The sequence below is a fragment of the Mercurialis annua genome, linkage group LG3, assembly GCF_937616625.2.
Source record: "Mercurialis annua linkage group LG3, ddMerAnnu1.2, whole genome shotgun sequence".
NCBI lineage: Eukaryota > Viridiplantae > Streptophyta > Magnoliopsida > Malpighiales > Euphorbiaceae > Mercurialis > Mercurialis annua.
In genome coordinates, this window is record NC_065572.1 from 75,787,954 (window position 1) to 75,808,502 (window position 20,549).

At 32.9% G+C, this 20,549-nt stretch overlaps 4 protein-coding genes and 1 non-coding gene across 5 annotated transcripts; 2 read left to right on the forward strand and 3 right to left on the reverse strand.

Moving 5' to 3' along the window:
* The first annotated feature begins 6,535 nt into the window (after window positions 1-6,535).
* On the forward strand, window positions 6,536-7,631 carry LOC126673618 (CEN-like protein 1). The gene is made up of 4 exons (XM_050367830.2): window positions 6,536-6,907; window positions 6,997-7,058; window positions 7,140-7,180; window positions 7,266-7,631. Exons 1-4 carry the CDS (start codon window positions 6,707-6,709, stop codon window positions 7,481-7,483), a joined length of 522 nt encoding a protein of 173 aa, XP_050223787.1. The 5' UTR covers window positions 6,536-6,706; the 3' UTR covers window positions 7,484-7,631.
* Window positions 7,632-7,748: 117 nt separating this feature from the next.
* Window positions 7,749-12,053, reverse strand: LOC126673617 (E3 ubiquitin-protein ligase XBAT33). Its single transcript, XM_050367829.2, has 10 exons — window positions 11,655-12,053; window positions 11,510-11,569; window positions 11,152-11,223; window positions 10,883-11,067; window positions 10,546-10,706; window positions 10,389-10,447; window positions 10,258-10,304; window positions 10,004-10,147; window positions 9,508-9,599; window positions 7,749-8,641 (listed from the first exon to the last, which is right to left on the reverse strand). The coding sequence occupies exons 1-10, from the start codon at window positions 11,829-11,831 to the stop codon at window positions 8,097-8,099; spliced, it is 1,542 nt and encodes a 513-aa protein (XP_050223786.1). The 5' UTR covers window positions 11,832-12,053; the 3' UTR covers window positions 7,749-8,096.
* A 3,341-nt stretch (window positions 12,054-15,394) lies between these two features.
* Window positions 15,395-15,468, reverse strand: TRNAV-AAC (transfer RNA valine (anticodon AAC)). The gene has a single exon. It is a non-coding gene; the product is annotated as a tRNA-Val (tRNA).
* Window positions 15,469-15,623: 155 nt separating this feature from the next.
* LOC126674300 (putative non-specific lipid-transfer protein 14) lies at window positions 15,624-16,404 on the forward strand. Its single transcript, XM_050368732.2, has 2 exons — window positions 15,624-16,019; window positions 16,123-16,404. Exons 1-2 carry the CDS (start codon window positions 15,682-15,684, stop codon window positions 16,130-16,132), a joined length of 348 nt encoding a protein of 115 aa, XP_050224689.1. The 5' UTR covers window positions 15,624-15,681; the 3' UTR covers window positions 16,133-16,404.
* Window positions 16,405-16,899: 495 nt separating this feature from the next.
* Window positions 16,900-19,847, reverse strand: LOC126674458 (protein IQ-DOMAIN 23). Its single transcript, XM_050368903.2, has 4 exons — window positions 19,353-19,847; window positions 18,297-18,506; window positions 18,017-18,091; window positions 16,900-17,900 (listed from the first exon to the last, which is right to left on the reverse strand). The coding sequence occupies exons 1-4, from the start codon at window positions 19,728-19,730 to the stop codon at window positions 17,139-17,141; spliced, it is 1,425 nt and encodes a 474-aa protein (XP_050224860.1). The 5' UTR covers window positions 19,731-19,847; the 3' UTR covers window positions 16,900-17,138.
* Window positions 19,848-20,549: the final 702 nt, after the last annotated feature.

Sequence of the window (20,549 nt, forward strand, 5' to 3'; positions counted from 1 at the left end):
TAAATTCAAGTTTAAAAGAGTTTAGAAACAAACTTAAGGGAATGATTTTTCTTTTCTAATGATTATAGTCTATTGTGATTTGCATGGATTTACAACTGACATTACTATTTGGCCAAATTAGTGTCTGACAAGTATTTTGCGGGAAGAGAGCAACAGTGAGATCCTAATAGCAGGGAACAAACTCCTCAATGTAACCAGCTCAGTGTTAAAAGCCGAAGGCGAAGCTATGTTATGGGCTTTAAAGAGTGCGAGAGATTGTGCGAGTGCGATGAGTTTCTTGCAGGTAGAGAGTGACAATGCTGAGTTAATTGCAGCTCTCACCCATGACAAAAAATACCTAACCGACTTTGGAGACCTACTGCTAGAAATTAAACATTTAGCCAAAAGTTTTCAAGGCATATGTTGGTCCTTTATGCCAAGACAAGCCAACAAACTTGCCCACCATATAGCTGCTGCACCGGATTCTTTTGAAGGCAAAATTTGGATAGAAGATTGGTTACGTATTCGGAAAGAAGACTTGGTCTATTAGTGGCATAGGCTAAGCTTTTGCTGGTTTTTGCTCCTCATTGATGTGCAAGGTTTATGAGTTTATTTATCCGGAAAAAAAAATATTTTGCATGTAAATAGTTCTTAAACTATTTAGACTTAATTACTTAAAAAACCCTCATCTTTAACTTTTTTTTTCGTTTATACCCTGACGTAGGAAAATTGTCACATATACTATTGACGTTGTGTTTTTGTTTCACCTCTATCCCAAAATTCAAAAAAAAAAGATAATTTATTCAAAACAACTAAATATAAGAATTATTACATGCTTTTTTCAATTAATAAAAATACAAACAAACAAACCCTTCATCTTTAAAAACATTTAAATAAGTCCTAAAATTTAATTAATTTTTTTTATTTAAAAAAAAATCGAACCGCCATTCGACTTCCTCCGCCACCCAAATTTTTGAAACCCGTTGCCGGAATTTTTTAAAACCGCCGCCGCCGTCCTCCTTCCAGAAGGAGGAACGATCTGTTCCTCCTTCCCGGAAGGAGGAGCAGCGGAGGGCGGTCGTCCGATAATTGAATTTTTTTTAATTTATTTTGTTTTGTTGAATAGCGGGTTTTTAAATCGGAGTATGGTGGTAGGTCGGAATTGAATTATTTTTTTAATTTTTTAACGGTTTTAAAATTTTAATTTTTTTAATAATTAATATAAATTAATTAAAAAGCATGAGGTGAATTTTCTTAAAGAAGAAGGTGTTTTGGTATAATTAATAAAATTAACTTGTAATTAAAATATATGCTGAAAATGAAGGATTATCTTACACTTTTTTCAATAGAAAAAAGGTCAATTTAATACCTCGAGAGTAGAGGTGAAACAAAAAGACAACGTCAATAGTATATATGTCATTTTTTCTAGGGCAGGGTATAAACAAAATAAAGATTAAATGTGGGGTTTTTTTAAGTAATTAAGCCAACTATTTATTTAGTACTCTCGTGGTCTTTTAGTAGACGGAATCTGAGAAATGTAATTAAACATATGTGTAATATATAGCTAAACTTTGTAATTGTTGTTGATTATTTTTGTATTATCTTTGGTTTAATAGCGTAAAAAAAATCATAAATTTTAGCGTGTTTTGTAAATTTAACACGAACTTTTAATTTTATCAAATTAATACACCAATTTTTGTCTTTTGCTATTTTAGACACCAAACAATTTTCCGTCAAAAAAAATACTGATGCAGATACTTGCGATTGTTGTTGGTTGCTCGTTATTTTTTGATTATAGTTGAATGAAATGCATCAATAATTTTTCTTATAATTTTAAGGTTTCGTATGAATCTATATCTATACTATAATATAATCTTGAACTCCAAATTAATTTTGACAAGTGGATCGACTACAAATTGCCATGTGGCAATTACTCATTTAAAATTAATTTATTATTTTATTATAAAATCTAATAATTTATATTTTTAAGTTATAAAATATAAAAAGTTAAAACTTGCAATAATTAAATTTGTTTAATAACTTATAAATATTAATAGTATAGAAAAACTCTTAAGATTTTATAACTTATAAATATGAAAAAAGAAACTCTTCAAATTTCATCGCCATCAAATTTATAAAATTCTATAAGTCTAAATTTAAATTAAATTAAATTAAATTAAATTAAATTTTTTTATTTTTAATATATAATAATATAAAAAATATTTTATTTCTCATAATTTAAAAATACATCCTATTGAATATTACATATTTTAAAAATAATATTATAAGAATTAAAAAATTAAATTATGAGAACTAAAATACTTTTATTTCATTATATGCTAAAAATATGAATAATTTTAAAACTAAATTTAGTTAATTAAAATTTAAAGTTATAGAATTTTATAAATGTGATGGTTATAAAATTTGAAGAGTTTCTATTTATGTTTATAAGTTATAAAATATTAAGAATTTTTAAATATTATACCATTTATAGGTTATGAAATCAAATGTATTACTTTTTTTAACTTTTCATATTTTTAAAAATAAGTTTTGTATAACATCTAACTTTTAATATTTTTCAATTAATTACAACTTCTTTGTCATGAAATATATAAGTGTATATATATATAAATCCATGCACACATATTTAATTATAAACAAACATATTTTTTTAGAGTTTTTTTATATCTATTTCTTTCTATTTTTTCATACTTGATATTGTCTCATGCAACTTTTTCCCGCAATAAAAGAGTTTTTAATCATTCATAATGAAGCACGCTTGACAACTATTTTCCATCAAATGTCTTTTTTATTTATTTATATGACATATCTCTTGTTTTTTTAATTATATTTAAAAAAACAGTACGTTAATAAAAAATTGATTATGAATTTTAAATTTTTAATTATAATATCATTATTTATATGTTATGAAATATTAAAAAAATTTTAAATTAAATAAAAGTAATTAAAGTTTAATCTTATTAATTTTTTTTATTGTTTGGTTATGAAATTTAATGATTTTTAGTTAAAATTTAATGAAATTTCTTTAAAGTTTATGAGTAGTTCTAATTTACGTTTAAAAGGTATGAAATATGACGAATTTTTATTAATGTACTAAATATATGAAATTTGAAGAATTTTTATTATATTTAAAAGTTTTGAAATTTATCATGTTTATAAATTATGATATAGAGAATACTTTTTAAAACTATTAAAACCACCCGCGAAACGCGCGGGCATCGACCTAGTGTATATATTAAATTAAAGTCATACTCCATTTTTTTAGAGGGAATGAATTTTTTTGAAAGATATAAAAAAATTAATAAAAATATAACTTTTGTTTTATTAAATGAAATTCGATTTTTTATTAATATAACAAATAATGTTGATATTTCTATTGTCGTTAATAGTTTTTACATTTTTGTGTTTTAATATATCAATTTGTAAATGCAAAATTTAATCACATAGAATAGTAATTAAGTAATCTGGTGCTTTTCACTTAAAATTTTAGGAATGAGTCGACAACGGATTGACAAACAGAAGAACGACACATGGGCTACTTCTGACTTATGTAGACAACTTTATAAAGATAATTAGACGTATAGTTGGACGACACGTAATCTAATTGGACTTAGATGAACGTTTGGGAAGTGGAAGAGGTAAAGTAGATAGAGCAACGTGTCATACTCATATGTCAACAACATATCCTTATTTCTGCTCCATCACTACCACTTCCTATTTAGACATTACAATTCCTAAGCTTCACAGTTTTTTTTTTTTAATATCTGGGGAATTATAAATGATGTGGTATAAGAAATTTTACTATGATAAATTTGGTTTTCATATTATTTTTTGAATAAAATTAAAGATGAGAAATTTAAAATACATTCAATTAGGTTGATATTCTTTTTAATGTATGTAAATAAAAAATGGAAATTATTATAAAAATGGATGATAAGATGAAGCAAAGAATATAAGAAAAGGAAAATGCGTTTTCCTTTTATAACTAATTCCTTACACCGATTTTCCAAATGTGATAAAAATGTTCCCAAAAGCTAAAAAGGATAAGCAATACGTGTCAAGTTTAGAAAAGGTTAGATTATTCGATTGGTTGATTGAAGGGTTTTGTTTTCTCAAATGTTATGGTGGGTCATTAGGTGTGACTTGGCATACAAGGTCTTTGCCAAGTGTATATTTTTGTTGTCAAGAGTCAAGAAGAAGTGAAATTCTACTATCAAAATATCTGCCGCAATTCATTGGTTGAGGTTTCAAATGATTGATTCTTTTAAAAGGGTGCTGCTGTTTCCTTATATGTTTATTCGATTTGAGTTCTTTGATTCAATTGGTTTCTACTTTTGTTAGCTATACTAATAAGATTATAATACCTGATGCGAGATTGGCATGTTAGAGTGGTTCATATCCACCGCGAAGGTAACCGTTGTGCAGATCATATGGCAAGCAATGGCTTTTGCCACGATGTGGGTCTAGTGATCTATGACAACTTACCTACGGGAGTTGCGGACTGCATTTTAGATGATATTACGGGTGTTTTTTTCCCAGAATGTGTAGAATGCTTTAACTTTCTTCTGGCCTTTTCTTCTCTTTCAAAAAAAAAAAGATTATAATACCTAACAATTTACAATGTGACATAATATCATGGAGTCAAATGATATCAATCTTTCAAACTTCCATTTAGAGTAAATATAGAGTTCTATCTTTGACAACTAACGTTTAATCTCAAGACTACTGAAAATAATATCCGATATCAACAGTTCTATGGTTGAAAGCATTATAGTTTGATTTTTAATAAATCTCACTTAATCTTAGAGCAAGTCTATAATTCTATCTTTGGCAATTTACATTTAATAATTAAAATTTATAGACTTTCTATATGATATCATAGTCTTTTTATAATAAAAAAATCTATAATTTAACCATTGATGATTCTTTTAATTTGCATAACTCATAGATTTTTTTGGCAATCTTCATTAAATTTATACTGCAGAGAAAAATAATGAAATTATAATTAAAAACTCCTCTAAAAATGAAAACATTTTAATTTATTAGAGAGACTGAGAGAAGGGGCAATCTCTTTCCGAATCCATCGAATAAAATTAGTAAAGAAAAAAAAACTATTAAAGGAAGAGGATGTTAAACTCTTTTGGTCACTCAATTTATCTAATATTATAGAAAGAGTGTTAAGTTGCACGTCATAAAAAAATTGACTCGATTATACCTTTTGTTAAAAAAAAAATGCAGCATTTTTTCTTATACAACAATGCCAAAATTATAAAAAGAGGTTCACGTTTTTTTTTCAACAAAAAAAATAACTTATATTTTTTTAGGCTAATTACTCAAAAGTCCCCCACTTTTAAATTCTTTTCAATATTGCACCCTGATGTATATAGGAAAATCCTCTCAAAACCTCCCCACCTTTAGATTTTTTTCTGCAATTGTACCTTAAAGTATTAAATTGACCTCTTTTCACATGAAAAAAAAATTTAAAATATTTTTTCATTTTTAATCTATATTCTAATTAAACACTAATATTATTAATAATGTAAAAAAATTATTCTTTCTAAAATTATATCCAATAACTTTTTAAAATCAAAATCATAAAAATTTCCAGTTTAGGGTACAATTAAAAAAAATCTAAAGGTGGGGGGATTTTGAGAGGATTTTCCTACGTCAGGGTGTAATTGGAATGGAATTTAAAGGTGTGAGGGTTTTGAGAGAATTTTTCAACGTCAGGATGCAATTGAAAAAACATTTAAAGTTGGAGGGCTTTTAAGTGATTAAGCCTTTTTTTTTATAATTGATAATATATTCAGTTTGTAATGAAATTTAAGCGATCTAAACACATTGATCTTCCATCATAACAAAAAGTATAAAATTAAATGACTTTTTTTTTAGCGAAATAAAATTCAATATCCTTTGTGATGGCATTCATTATTATATGCATGATGAGCATTCTAGAAGAAACATAATAATCTGAAAGACTAGAAGAAAAAACAAAATGACCAATTTGGAGAGCTTTCCAATTATGAATTATAAAACAAAAACTGGACAAGATAAGCAATGGCAGTCTAAATTCTTGCTGTCTCCTTGATGAAGTTAATAATTACAGGTTCCAAAGCCTTGTTGATGAGATAAGATATTAGGTTTCCAAATTTGCGAAAGCAGCTTGCATGTGTATTGATATTGAGATAAGCACCTCAAAAGCCAAATTCCCATTTGCTTCCAATCAACATATATATAGTAATTCAAGTGGTAATTAAGCTACGTTCGATTCTTCATTCTCATCAGCCAAATCAGCCAATGACAAGTGTTAGATTCTCTAGTCTCAGATATACATTGTTTTTTCTTACATAAAGAGAATCTTTCAGATTTTTATTTTTATATAAAAAGTAAAAACTTAAAACTCAGGAAACCATCTTTAGTGGCTTCTTTCAAAACATTTTTCATAAATAGACGGCTCAATTTCATAACTTATCACACTTGCCCTTTCCATAAATAGAAATCCTTTTTCATAAATATATGATCAGAAGCATTTTCGAATCTCTCTTTGAGCTTATTATTTAATATAAGCTCCCATTAAGAATATTACTTGGTCTTTTTCTTGTCTATAAAAACCTCTTGCATGCATTTTCATATTCTATTGGCTCCACAGCTACTTCATACACTTGTACTTGTGTTTTACATATTTTTTTCTTAAAAAGAAAGTAAGATGTCAAGAGTTATAGAAACGCTGACGGTGGGGAGAGTAGTAGGGGAAGTAGTGGACATGTTCAGTCCAAGTGTGAGCATGAATGTTATTTATAACTCCAACAAGCAAGTTGCTAATGGCCATGAGCTTATGCCTTCTGTTATTTCTACTAAACCTAGAGTTGACATTGGTGGTGACGACATGAGGACCGCTTATACCCTTGTAAGTTACTTTTTTTATGGATATGTCAATAAAACATTGTATGAATAGTATTTGTTGATGGTGTCATTTTGTTTGTTTTATGTGAAAAGATCATGACAGACCCGGATGCTCCAAGCCCAAGTGATCCGTACTTAAGAGAACATCTTCACTGGTTTGTTTCACTGATCACTTCGTATATCATAATTATGTCATACATTGGATATTTGCTGAAAAGCGTTCTGATGTGTTTCAGGATGGTAACTAACATTCCTGGTACAACTGATGTTTCATTTGGTGAGGTTTCAAAATTTCACAAGTTCCAACTACTTGAGTAATTGAATAAAATGAAACTAAAGGGTTTTGACTTTTGATGAAACAGGTAAAGAAATTGTAAGCTATGAAACTCCAAGACCGGTGGTGGGTATTCATCGTTATGTATTCGTCCTATTTAAACAGAGAGGAAGGCAGACTGTAAAAGCACCCGTTACTCGAGACTATTTCAACACCAGGAGGTTTTCTGAAGAGAATGGATTAGGTCTTCCGGTAGCTGTTGTCTACTTTAATGCACAGAGAGAAACTGCTGCTCGAAGAAGATGATCACCATCACAATTGGCTTCTTTTTTCCTTTCTTCCAAGAAAATAAAGAATGTTAATCTTCTATACAGTCTATCCTTTCTTCCAAGAAAATAAAGAATGTTAATCTTCTATACAGTCGAATTTAACCATGACCTGTCAGGAATTCTGATGATAGCTCCACATTTTAGGGTTTGTTTAAACTCCAGTCCTTTACTTTTGTGGTATTATTGGATGTAAAAGATGTGATGGAAAATAATAACAGCATGATGGAAAAATAATAACAGCATTTAGCAAAAAAAGAAGTGGTAGAATAATTAACAAACTCACTCTTGCTAGTCAATGGTGGAATGCAGAGAACAAAAACATATTTTGATCCCTGATAACATTCAATTACAATAACCTATAAACCTCCCATACATTTTTACAGCCCTCACCCAATATCTTAGAGACATCTAAATGGCGGTCAACAGCCATATCTGGAAACCCCAATCCATTACCATGTCGCCTGCCGATACTAAAAAACTGGAAGCAAACATGGATTTGAAAATTTATGAATAATTTGAGTCCTGTATGACCATATATCACCACCTTGGACACAAAATTCAATGGTTCAATCTACATGATCCAAAAAGCATCAGGCATTAATTTCTGAATTGCACTGATGCTCTCTGCTGCAGCTCCTTCTTCCCCAGAACATCATCCCTGAACAGCTTGTTTTCTCTAGTCTCGGGCCTTCAATTTTGTCCTGTTCTACAGATATTGTCTGTGAACGGCGGGGGGCTTCATCTTGTGTTTCTACCGTTCGAGGTTCAAAAGACGGACATGGACCATCACTGCAGGTGCATAAAGGGATTGCAACTGAAGGAAATGGGCTACAAGTAACTGGGCAGAAATAATCAGAAGACACTGAAGCCACACGATTCTTTCGTATCTCTGGCACACATGCTGGAGATTGCTCGTCTGTATCACGAGAATGTAGAATGCACGGGGTACAGAGGCCAAGCGACAGAGGAAGTTTCATTTCTTTTGCTGCTGAACCAGGCAATTTAACAAAAGATACAATTCCATGCCTGCAGAGAGGGCATGGAATGGAGCCATGTGGGCCTACCATTTCAGAAGGAGTATTGCTTGATGAACAGAGATACAATGCACACCTCACACAAAGTTCATGCCCACACCCTGTGTATGAGAAGAGTTGCACAACAAAAGTAAGAAACCGAAAGACTACTAAATAATCAAATATTTCAATACCTACTGATATAGTTATTAAGCATTGCTTTGATCATCCTCTCCCCAACAACGTCAGATAAACAACAATCATCAAATTTTGCAAACACCTACTTATTTACTAACTTTAAAATTTGAAAACATAAAACAGTTTTTCAAGAATTGGTCAATAACTCTTTACATAGGGATCCAAATAGGACATTATTGTACAGTTCATTCAGGAAGTCATCATAACAATTGGTGTCACATTTTATTTGGTCACTGGTGTTACATTCCATTGATGCCCTTCTTCGATGAGAGTTTTAGGAATCTAATTGATCATATACATGGAAGCTCATTCAATTTGGTTGTTCAAGAAACGTGCTGGATAAGGAATTAGGCTGATGTTCTGATTGTTTTATTCAATAAGACCGCAATTATGGTATAAATATTCATCATAACATCTTAAAAACATACTGACATTCCCTTCTATTGTCAAGAATGGACAGAGAAGTTAGTAAAAGGGAAGTGCCTCATGTTACAGTTCTTATATGCTCCCACATGATCTCAGTGGTATTTGAAATTCACAAGGCAGTAAAATTTACTAATTGGCAATCTGTTTTTTCAAACTAATGATGACAAGATTGTATCTACAAGCAGTACGCTACATCGAACTACATAACTTCATTTAAATCCAATTTCATCGTTAATAAATAGAAAACATTAAATACATTCATGATAAAGAATGGGCCCATATTGGGAAAATCAAAATTCTCAGCCATTTAAAATGAGCTACACAAGACAAACTTTGCTAAGCAGAAACAGAGAGAAGAACAAACCTTCAGCAGCTACATTACATGCTCTCTCCAGGCAAACAGCACAAATATCAGGGTCATCAGAGACGGCTGTCAAGCAATGCATCCCACACTCTCTATAGGAAACAAAAAAAAAGATCACGTTTACTACCCAACTAAATGGCACTGATTGCCATTCTGTAAAAAATAAGCATCCTAAAACATCCCTTTACCAAGCCAAACTCCATAACGGCAGAATTAGATTCTTTTGGGGTAATAAGTAAAGCAATTAAAAAGGTATTAGAGACATTTAGTATTGTAAATACAAGAGAAAGTTTCAATAAGATTATACTTAGTTAGCAGTCATCACATGGAAGAAAATTCAATTCCTAAAGCATGTCACGTGGTCCTTGCCAGTCTAGTCTCTACAATCTATAGACACATTTCGAATTATCAAAATTACATGCAAGAAATAAAAGCACGCATCCACATGTTTTTACATCCAGAAATGTGTATATGCATATTTATTTCAAAGACGTACCTTGCTATGTTAAGCACACTTAAAAGAGGCAAAGATAGGTAATTAGAATGAGGAAATCTTGGTATGGCGGAGTCAGAATTTGGCGCCAATAATGGTTCAAGCCAATGACGCCCCCACATCCTAGCAACATCAACTGGCAACCACCTATAAAGTCATGAATTAATTTCATGCATCACTTTTGCATGATGGCCAGAGAACCTTCAATGTCAAAAAGAAAATGAATAGACGCGAAATAAACATTGAAAGCAATTTACCCATTGCAGTTTAAAGTCATCCGACTCGCACTTCTTGCAATGAGGATCTGTGGAATTAGGAACCCCATCATGTGACATTAGAAAAAGCAAAGATAAGTAAAGCATCAATTTAGGGTTTTTATTATTCTTGCCTGACAACACTTTAAATTCCCCCCACAAGCAGCATAGTGCAAAGGAGTGCTTCCAGCTCCTATAGATACAGTTAAATTATCAGCAGTAACAAAGGAAATGGGGGGAAGAAGATAGTCACAGAAACAAAATTGTAATGCATCAAATAGAAATGCTAACCAATTAAATCCATTGTAGTTCCATAATGAAATGTCACAGCTGACACATTTGCATGAATGTCGAGTAAAAGCTGTACACAATCAAAATATCCATTCAATGCAGCCATGTGAAGAGCAGTAATACCACCATCAGCCGCCTTATTTACAAACTTGGACAGTGCACTGCAATAGAATAACTTGAATCAAATAATCAAACAACATCTGAAACCACTGAATTAACCACAAATTTTAAATTATAGCTTTGCCTTTACGGAAAACAGGAACATCTAGTGATGGTCAAATCAATATACCCGCCATTCAGGCAAGAATTAGTACATACTCCTATGAACAGCCAGTACCTATGATCAAATTTGTTTTTTGCACTGGAAGCATCTCCTGAGTCAACATCTGCCTGAGAATGTGAAGCTTCAAAAGGGGAGCTAGGAACAAAGTCAGCAACAACTAGCCTTATGCATCTTACATGGCCGTTTACAGCTGCAAAATGCAGAGCTGTCCTTCCGCTAAGGTAATCTGCTCGTGTAACCTAATAAAAAAGAAGAAAATATTCATTCTCAGATCATTTGAGGATAAGGAAACATATGACAGTTTGGTTGAGTTAGGAACTTACATTGCATCTAAAAAGCAAAAGAGTTTGTACAACTTCCCAGTGTCCATATCGACAAGCTTGCATCAAAGCCGTCTTTCAAAAGCCAGCCATACATACGAGATTCAAAGTGTTAGTCAGAAACAGATCCCACCATTTTCCTTTTTTATTGTAAATTATTTTATTTTGCCCAATTTATGTTTAACATGTAAGCAAATTTTCATTTCAATTAAGTCCATTTGCTAATCCAAAAATTCCAGAACTGATGCAATTCTCTCAGATAATAAATCAAAATAAATGATAAAATTACAATTTTGAATTCCAATATATTTTAATTATCTCAATATAATTTAAATCCAACAAAAAAAAGGGAAAAAGTTACCTGGCCACAGTAATTACGAGAATTAACATCAGCTCCATTGTCAAGCAACAAAGCCACGATCTACCAGAAGTTCGAACATTATGAGTAAATTAGCTAAGGAAAAAATTTCATAAAATAAAAAAAGGAAAAGGAAAAAGGGAAGAACCTCGTTGTGGCCTTTAGCGGCGGCGAAATGGAGAGGAGAATTAAGACCGCCAAAGGTGGAGTACTTAGCTAGACAAGGATTGCAATCCAAGAGCATCTTTGCTTCCACAAAATCCCCATCTCTTGCCGCCGATACTAATCTTTCACCGGAAGCTGAGCATCCGAATGAATTCCCCATTTTTCTTTATTTTTGTTTTTATCTCTCTATGGTGTTTTATTTTTTGTTTGGTCAACTATGGTGGAAAATTGAAAAAGTAAATCAAGGAAGAATGTGGTATGGAGTTAAATATTTTCACAAAATCTAACTCAAAAGAGAAGATAGTTTAGATTAGATTTTTGTTGATCATACATAATTTAATTTCTGGGTGAAAACAAAAGATAGTAATATGATTTTATTATTGAGAACGGAAATTCGGTAGAGGAGAAAACGGCGACGTGCCAATTTGTTTTTGTTTTTGTTATTTAATTTCCAATCTGGAAGATTTTATTTTATTTTTGTAATATTTGGAGATAAACAAATTGGAAAGAGAAAAAAAGAGTGTTAGTTGGTCCACTTTTACTTTCCCCCCCCTTTTCTTCTACTACCTTTGTCTGTTTTATTTTCTTATTTGTTTTTTACTTTGCTAGAATGTAAGGTATTAACTTTAAGCAAAAGTTACAAAATATCCCTCCAAGTTTATCCAAAAGTACAAGACAGCCCCTTAACTTATTTTTGGTACAAATAAATCCTCACAGTTCTAAAATCGAACAAAAACACCCCTCCGTCCATGACTTTGACAAACGGACGTTAAACTGGTGATGTGGCACTAGGAAAAAAGTTCAAAAACATACTTAATTTTTAAAATATCTATTAAATTCATATTTCAATTTTTTTTATTATTTCACCCTCATGAAAGGTTCAAAAGTACCCTTAACTTAAAATTCATTCAATCAAACCCTCTTCTCCACTAACTTTTTTTTAAATAAACATATTTTCCCGACCTTCTTTCCAGCAACACCCCGACTCTCCGTCCCATATCCACCGCCGTCTTCCCTCATTGGAAGACCAGCTGCGGCTGGTCTTCCATGGGGGAAGACAGGAAGACCAGCAGCGGCTGGTCTTCTTTGGAAGATGAGCCGGAACAGGACGGCGGCGTGGCGGCGGGTCCGAGGCGGCGGTGTTGGAAATAATTAATTTAATGTTTGTTAATTAATTATAGATTAATTAGATTTTATTAATTGAAATTTAGTTAATTAAGGTTGTTATTTAAAAAAAAATTAATTAAAAATAAAAAAATTGTTGATTCGGGATGCCCGCTGTCGTATGTTGTGGAAGTGTCGGGTTACAGTGGTTCAATTTTTATTTGATTTTAATAAAAAAATTAATTAGAGTAATTAGAAATAAGAGAGTGAAATAATACAAAAAGTTATATAGTTATAAAATTGGTAAGTGTTTTAAAAATTAAACATATTTTTGAACCTTTTACGAGGGTGAAATAATAAGAAAAAAAATTGAAATATGAATTTAGTAAGTATTTTAAAAAGTAAGGGTGTTTTTGAACTTTTTTACTAATGCCACGTCACCTATTTAACGTCCGTTTGTCAAAGTCAAACTTGGAGGGGTGTTTTTATTCGATTTTAGAACTGTGAGGATTTATTTGTGCCAAAAATAAGTTAAGGGGCTGTCTTGTACTTTTGGGTAAATTTAGAGGGTTTTTTGTACCTTTTGCCTAACTTTAATTATTAAAATTAATGTTTATTTTACATTTACAGATAGGTTTTTCGTTTTTGTTTATGGTGACCGAAAATAGAAAAGACAAACAAAAACGTGTGATTAAGAAAAGGATCCGCTATGTAGATTAGCTTAGTGTATTTGTGGCTTTGGCCTATCTCCTTGATAAAGAAAAGAAAAGAAAAGGATGAGTGATCCATGAAATTCAAAGGGTATTATAAAGAGAAGAGTGATTGGCAGACATTAGATTATTTTATTTTTACTTGTGATATCCGCAATCGGATTAGGTAGTGTTGGGTGAGATGGGTCCCCTCATTCCACTTACAATGGAGAAATTAGATTTTCATATGCTTATTATAGGCAAAAGGGCTCAAAAACTACCGAGCTTTCAATTTTTTTTCAATAACACCCTCACCTTGTAATTTTGTCAATAGCACCCTATTTCGTATTTTTCAATTTCAATAGCACCCTAATTGAGAAAATTAGATGATTTGATTACTATAAGGATGAAAATTTTCAAAAGAACTAAATTTAAAGGTGAAATTATACTTTTTTCTACTTGAACACATTTAAACAAGTCCTTTTAACTTAAAAAAAATTCAAATAAGTCCTCGATAAATGAGTTTAATTTGATGATTTAGGGTGCTATTGAAATCGAAAAATACGAAATAGGGTGCTATTGACAAAATTACAAGGTCGGGGTGCTATTGAAATCCAAAAATACGAAATAGGGTGCTATTGAAAAAATTACAAGGTCAGGGTGCTATTGAAAAAAAAATGAAAGGTGGGTAGTTTTTGAGCCCTTTTGCCCTTATTATATGCCGTTTCAATTCATTTTAAGGTTTTATTTTTGTTGGCAAATGGTGCAAAAATAAACCATTCATCACATACAGTGCTCATTATAGCCTAATTCATACAGTGCTCATGGTTTACAATGCCCATCATAATATTTAGCAGAGAGCCCGGACACATTTTTCCCGTAACTCTAGCTAAAAGATGTTTGAGATAAATTCTATTATCACAGCCTACAATTTATCATGTCAGTACTGATTGTAATTTCCTAACAATAAAACAACCAATTACAGTACTGATTGAAAGTCCCTATCAAGATCCGAATAAAAAAGATATTAAAAATACAAGCTATATTCATGCAGGAAATTGACAAGAAATAGTTGTTTGAAAGAAACTGAGGCATACAATTTCAAGTTCTTGGCCATTTAAATACAAGGAACAAGTGGTACATTTCTTTCTCCCCTAACCAATTCCTGTATTTCCTCTGCTGATTTCTTTTTCTGCCAACTTAAAACAAGCAATAACACCATCAGAGTAGCGAATTCAAGTAAAAAATTCCCAAAGAAATTTCTTTGTTCTCTAAACATATTAGCTACATTAGTCTGCCTGGGGAAAGAAGCACTGGTATTGAATGATATCTTAATTTGTTTAAAATTCAGTAGCAACACTAAGTACATAGCTGTAATTAAAGTGTAGAGGTGTGATTTGAAATATATATTAAAATATGATGCCAAGTTCACAGTGCCTTGATCACATTAATCAAACACTCTTGCAGCAACTCAATTTGACTATAATTAGCTAACATACTATAAATTCCAAAAGAAATGCCATAAACAAAGTTTGCAATCAACACTAGAAGATACAACTAGGATGTATTTGAATCTCCACAAAAGTTTACATCACTCGGTTAACTAATAACTATGGTCGCGTAACCGTTGCATGCTGTTTTTGGGGATTAAGGTTGATTGAGAAGATAGTGTTGTCCGTTGTGAATGTGATGAGGTTTTGAGTGTTGGATTTTACAAGATTAAAGAGAATGAGGATAAGCATTTCATTTGCAGCAATAGGTAGAGTGATGTATTAGTGGGTTTCAAATTGTTGAAAAGCATCAACCTTTGTTCAGAATTGAGACGAGTGTTGTTCTAACTTCTCTACATGTTACTGAGAGAAGAAAGTTGGTCATAACTGCGCCTTCACACCTAAGCAAAACAAAAACTCGCGAAAAATTAAATAAAAATTGGCGTCGCCCGGGTTCGAACCGGAGACCTTCAGTGTGTTAGACTGACGTGATAACCAACTACACCACGACACCATTTTTATTCTGCTGCACTTCGCTTCATTATCTACACAAACATTACAAAGTAGAGCAATCATCAAACATGCATGGCAAAGCACAAGTTATTCGTTGCACACCAAACCATACTAATACACACTATTAAAATGCAGATTTTCACTTTTTCAGTTTAAATTTAGCTTAATTTGTTTATATCTTATAGAGTGATTGGAATAAGGTACGTATCATAATATGGTAAAGAGAATCCAGGTTGGGGTGATGATGTTGCTAACATGGGCTGCCATAGCAGCAGCAGAAACAGACTGCTCCACAGTGGAAGGGCTGCTCTCGGCTTGTTCTAATTTCATAACCTATGGTTCACCGGATCCCCTTCCAGATTCACCATGCTGTGAGGCCATGACCAGCCTCAACACCATTGCAGACTCTGGAGACAACAGACCATCTGTTTGCAGATGCTTCACCGGTCTCATTACTGTCTATAATCCTAATGCTACAGCAATCGCCACTTTGCCTGGCTTTTGTGGTATCAGTTTGGGCTTTGTCATTGATCCTAATACAGATTGCACTTAGTAAATCTCCGTCTCTCTCATTTTCACCCTAACATATTTTATCAACATTCTTATAGCATTTGGTATATTAATTATTGCTAATGCCATTTATGTGTTCATGCAGCTCTCGATGACTTTTCTTGGACGAATGAACAGAAAATAAGAGACTGATCAAAAAGTCTGTCTTCAGATACCTTTTGTTACAAGAAAATAAATGAGAGTGATTATTCCTGACATGTAAAATTTAACTATTCTATTTACCTTAATATGATGTTTTGTTTATCTTGTAATGATGAGTTTTTATCAGAATTGGCCGAAAAGGAATGATGACAAGGTTTCAAATGGCAAATGCTAAAATGTCTGTTTCTCAAGATTTGAAATCACAATCCATTTCCTATTAATTTAATCATTCATTGTAATATCATATACAATCTTGACTGTTTAATTCAATGGCATGTTGTGGGAATCCAAGGTTTCATTGTCATATCATACACATTCTTCGGCCATTTATATACAATCTTGACTGTTTAATTCAATGGCATGTTGTGGGAATCCAAGGTTTCATTGTCATATCATACACATTCTTCGGCCATTTCAGACAAGATGTTCATAGGACAATAAAAATAAGAAATAATTGCTTGCAACCCCTGATATTAGGTCATATTATTCATCATTGATTCTTCAAAATGACACTTGATGGTCATGAAAATGGCTACTTTATATTACTGTACTGAAAATCACAAGTTGATATGTATGTCATTCTAACATATAGTTTGAAGAACCAACATGGTAGTAATAACTCTATACTTGGAAACACAGTAGAATTCTTTTTTCCTCTACAAACAAATTTAAGTACTTGGAGTTCATCAATCAGTAAATTCATGATATTATAACTGAAATGTATTGAAAATTTAACATTAAGAATAAACTAAATGACTAAGTCGAGCACAACTGTAATAACAATTACACATTGCTAAAAAAATTACAATCTCAAATTTTGCAGCATCAATTATTCGGTTCTGTAAGGGCAAGGTTTGTGAGATTATGGTTAAAATAATTACAGCAATAGCATTCTGCCACACATGAAAAATGAAAAAAAAAAAACAAATGGGGAAAAAAATATTAGCAAACAAGTGGCTGTCACCTTATACCGTTACTCCCCGGCCTACTGTTCATGCGGCCAGTTGCTGGAGAAGCTTTGTTCCTAAAGTTTGTCTGCGGTGCAAAGCCACTTTCTGAAACGGTATCGACTTCATAAGACCCTTGGACAGGTCTTTTACTTGAACCAAATTTTTCAAGCTCTAGCCTCTGCCTTGGGGCACTTTGTGATCTAAGCTTATTCCGAAAGGATTCTGTATTAGCCATGTAGCTTGGGTAACCTGAATAACCATTAAAGAAACCCCATGAGCACTCACTCCTTGTTGGTGTAAAAGTACCTCTTCTGCCACTACTTCCAGCCCTAGATCTAGACGACGGGGAACAAACATGGGGACTATTCTCCACAGTCCTTGAAACAGCTTCGTCCTTCCCCACAGGAAACTTAAGAGAGCTTAGCGATGAAAATTCTTCTGAAGATACTGTTGGCATATGATTTGTTGCCTTTGTCGATGACTTTGATGGTGATTCGAATGCTGCAAACCTCTGGTTGCTATAATCTGAAGCCAAAATATGTTCTGGCATCTGAAATATTCCAGTACTTTGCTGGGATTTCATGCGAGGCATCCAAGTATCCACTTCAAGAATCTTGTCACTTCTCTCATCGTCAGCATGTCGCTTTCTCATTGGAAGGGTAGCATGGTTGTTCCGGAAACTTTGTTCCATCCAATGTTCTAACCAATTTGAACCTAGCTTTGCTTCATCCAGGTGCATGGTGTCTCTAAAGTTTGAATTCGAACCACATTTCTACACAAAGTCGAAATGTAAATGCAATTAGGATTTCATAAAGGAGCGGAATATGTTGATGTCATTCAAATTGGTGCTATTTGACAAAAGATTTTACAAAATCAATCAAGAGATACCTTATGGATTGAGGATCCATCAACTTTTGTACTATATGCACGAAGCCGGTATTCCTTATGAGGCAACGCAGGGACCTGCAAGTAAATAAGGTTTAATAGCGGGAATCACCTAAATGCACATGGAATTTACTCGGCATAGGCATGTCTCATATAACACAAATTGTTTGCTTACAAGTAAAGGTTCGCTTACTGAGAAAGCTAAGGCACAAACAGAAAGCTCCCTACAGGGACAAGCTAACTAAATAGAAAATGCAGAAACAGAAAATAAAGGTTGGCTTACGGTTTCATAATGAGGCAGAGAAGAGTTTGTTGTAGCAGTAGAATGCCATAATTCTGGGATATGTGAGCGAGTAGCACGAGCTCGAGCCTGCACTCTCACCAATGTTTGCATGCGTCTAAGCATATCTGCTGTTTGCTTTCTAACAATGTGACCTCGCACTAAAGCTTGAAGCTTCACTAGTGCCTTCAGTGCTCTTAGTGCTCTCCTTGCCTATTAATTAATCAAAATTATATATTCATCGACAGGGAAGAAATGTGTGGGACTTAACTTAATCATTGTGTCACAGAAATTTATATCAAAGTTAGCAGAGATTAAAAGGTTAGGCACTGGATATAAAATAATAGTTTGACAACCAAAACTGTCATCAGGTGAGGCACATAATTAGAAATTACAGGGGGGGGGGGGGGGGGGGGGCTCATAACAAACTCCAAAACAATAAGTAATGTTAAAATGAGATACTATCATAGAAGGCAGAGATACCAGCTACGGAGTTTTGGTGTAATGGTATGGTGAGCTATCCAATGCTGACGTCACAGATGAATAGCTGTGAGTTTAAGGCACATGCAAACATGTCTTCTGGAATGAGTAAATGAAAAATTTAATAATGTAGTATTGAGTTTTATATTTGTGATGCTTAAAGCTGCAGAGTGCTGAGTAAAAGAGACCAGATTATGTTTCTTGTGGCTACGAGAAGTGAGATCACATTAGAACCACTTGTGTCGGCGCTTACTTAATGTTACACTGTTCTTTCTTTTTTTTTGGTTTTTGTATGTACCAAAGCCAAAGGACCACCCCTCACCTTACCCTATTTATTATTAAAAGACAACATTTTACAGCTCAATTTTCCTATTTTGTTAGGTAATTTCATAAAGCAGATTTTCATATTTCCAATTCAAAGTTTCTATCTTTGGATTTCACTCAGCCAACCAATGTAAATGTAACCCAAAGGGTTTTACGCAAAAGAATTGGGTTTATTGTCATTTATGCATAATTATTGACAAGAATTTAAAAGGGTTAATTTTATGGAAAACAAAACGTAATCATTCATTTACTAACCAGGTAACCACGAAACGCCGATTGTATCTTAACCGCAGCCAGCGCCTCTGCCCATCGCCGGTGACTTCCACTGATGTGACCTGAGGCAGTACGTGGAGTGCCAGTAGAAGTAATTCTCCCTCCAGCGCCGCTGGTCAATCTGACAACCTCGGCTGCTGCTTGAGCAGCCGCGAGTGCCGCTTCGGCAACCGCTGCAGTGGCTGCCGCAACCGCTATTGCGTGCTTGTTGGCATCAAAATTGTCATCGAAGGAAGCTGATAAATTGGTATGTGAAGGAATTGTATTAGAAGATCTAGCGAAGCTCCACCGCCGTTTTTCCTTGTCCGGTGGAGAAGAACTAGACTTTTTGGAGCCAAAAAGTCGCCGGAAAAGACCCATAGTTCATGGCTTAATTGATTTTGGAAAAGAGAAAGACATGGCCTGGAGAGAGAATAGAGAGTGTGTGCTGGTTGAGAGCGAGTGACTATAGACTGACACACTCATAATAAGTTCCTCTTTTCTAATGAAGCATATAGAAGGATTAAAATAAGCAAATCTGGAAATATTGATGCATAGTTATAAGCGCAGTAGATGAAGTGTGGTTTATACGCGCAGTAGAATACTGTTTTCTGTTAACAGCATAATGAGTTTTTCAAATCTTGATTACCTTTGCTCATATGGACGTTGTAAAATAAAATGCCACGCTTTAAATTCTCATTGCTGCTCACCAGATTTGAAATTTTCACCTGTTTTCATCACTCTTGCCATATCATTAGAAAGTTAATTTTTGGTACTCTAAATTGAAAAACAAAAAACATAATTTCTAGGTTATTATATGCTAATTGTTTTTTAAGCATACAGCCAGTAATAGTTGTAGTTACTATCTGTGTTTAAAATACAAATAAATGGTGAGTCTCTACTAAATTAAGAGTTTGTGGTGATTAGGTAGGCAACGAGTGGATTGTGGTAGTTTAAGGTGGGATTAAGGCCTCGCTTGGTCCGTTTTGTAGCAATTTTTGAAAAGTAACTTCCCGAGAAGTGTAGTTCCGGAGAAGTTTGATAAATGTTACTTGTTTCAGTTTTTATTTTCCGGAAAGTACAAAATTAATTTTAATATAATATCCTATATTTTTAACTAAAAGATATAAATGTCTTTTGATATGTTTTATATTGTTAAACAAATAATTTTAATTTAAAAATCGAGCAAAATAATTTAAT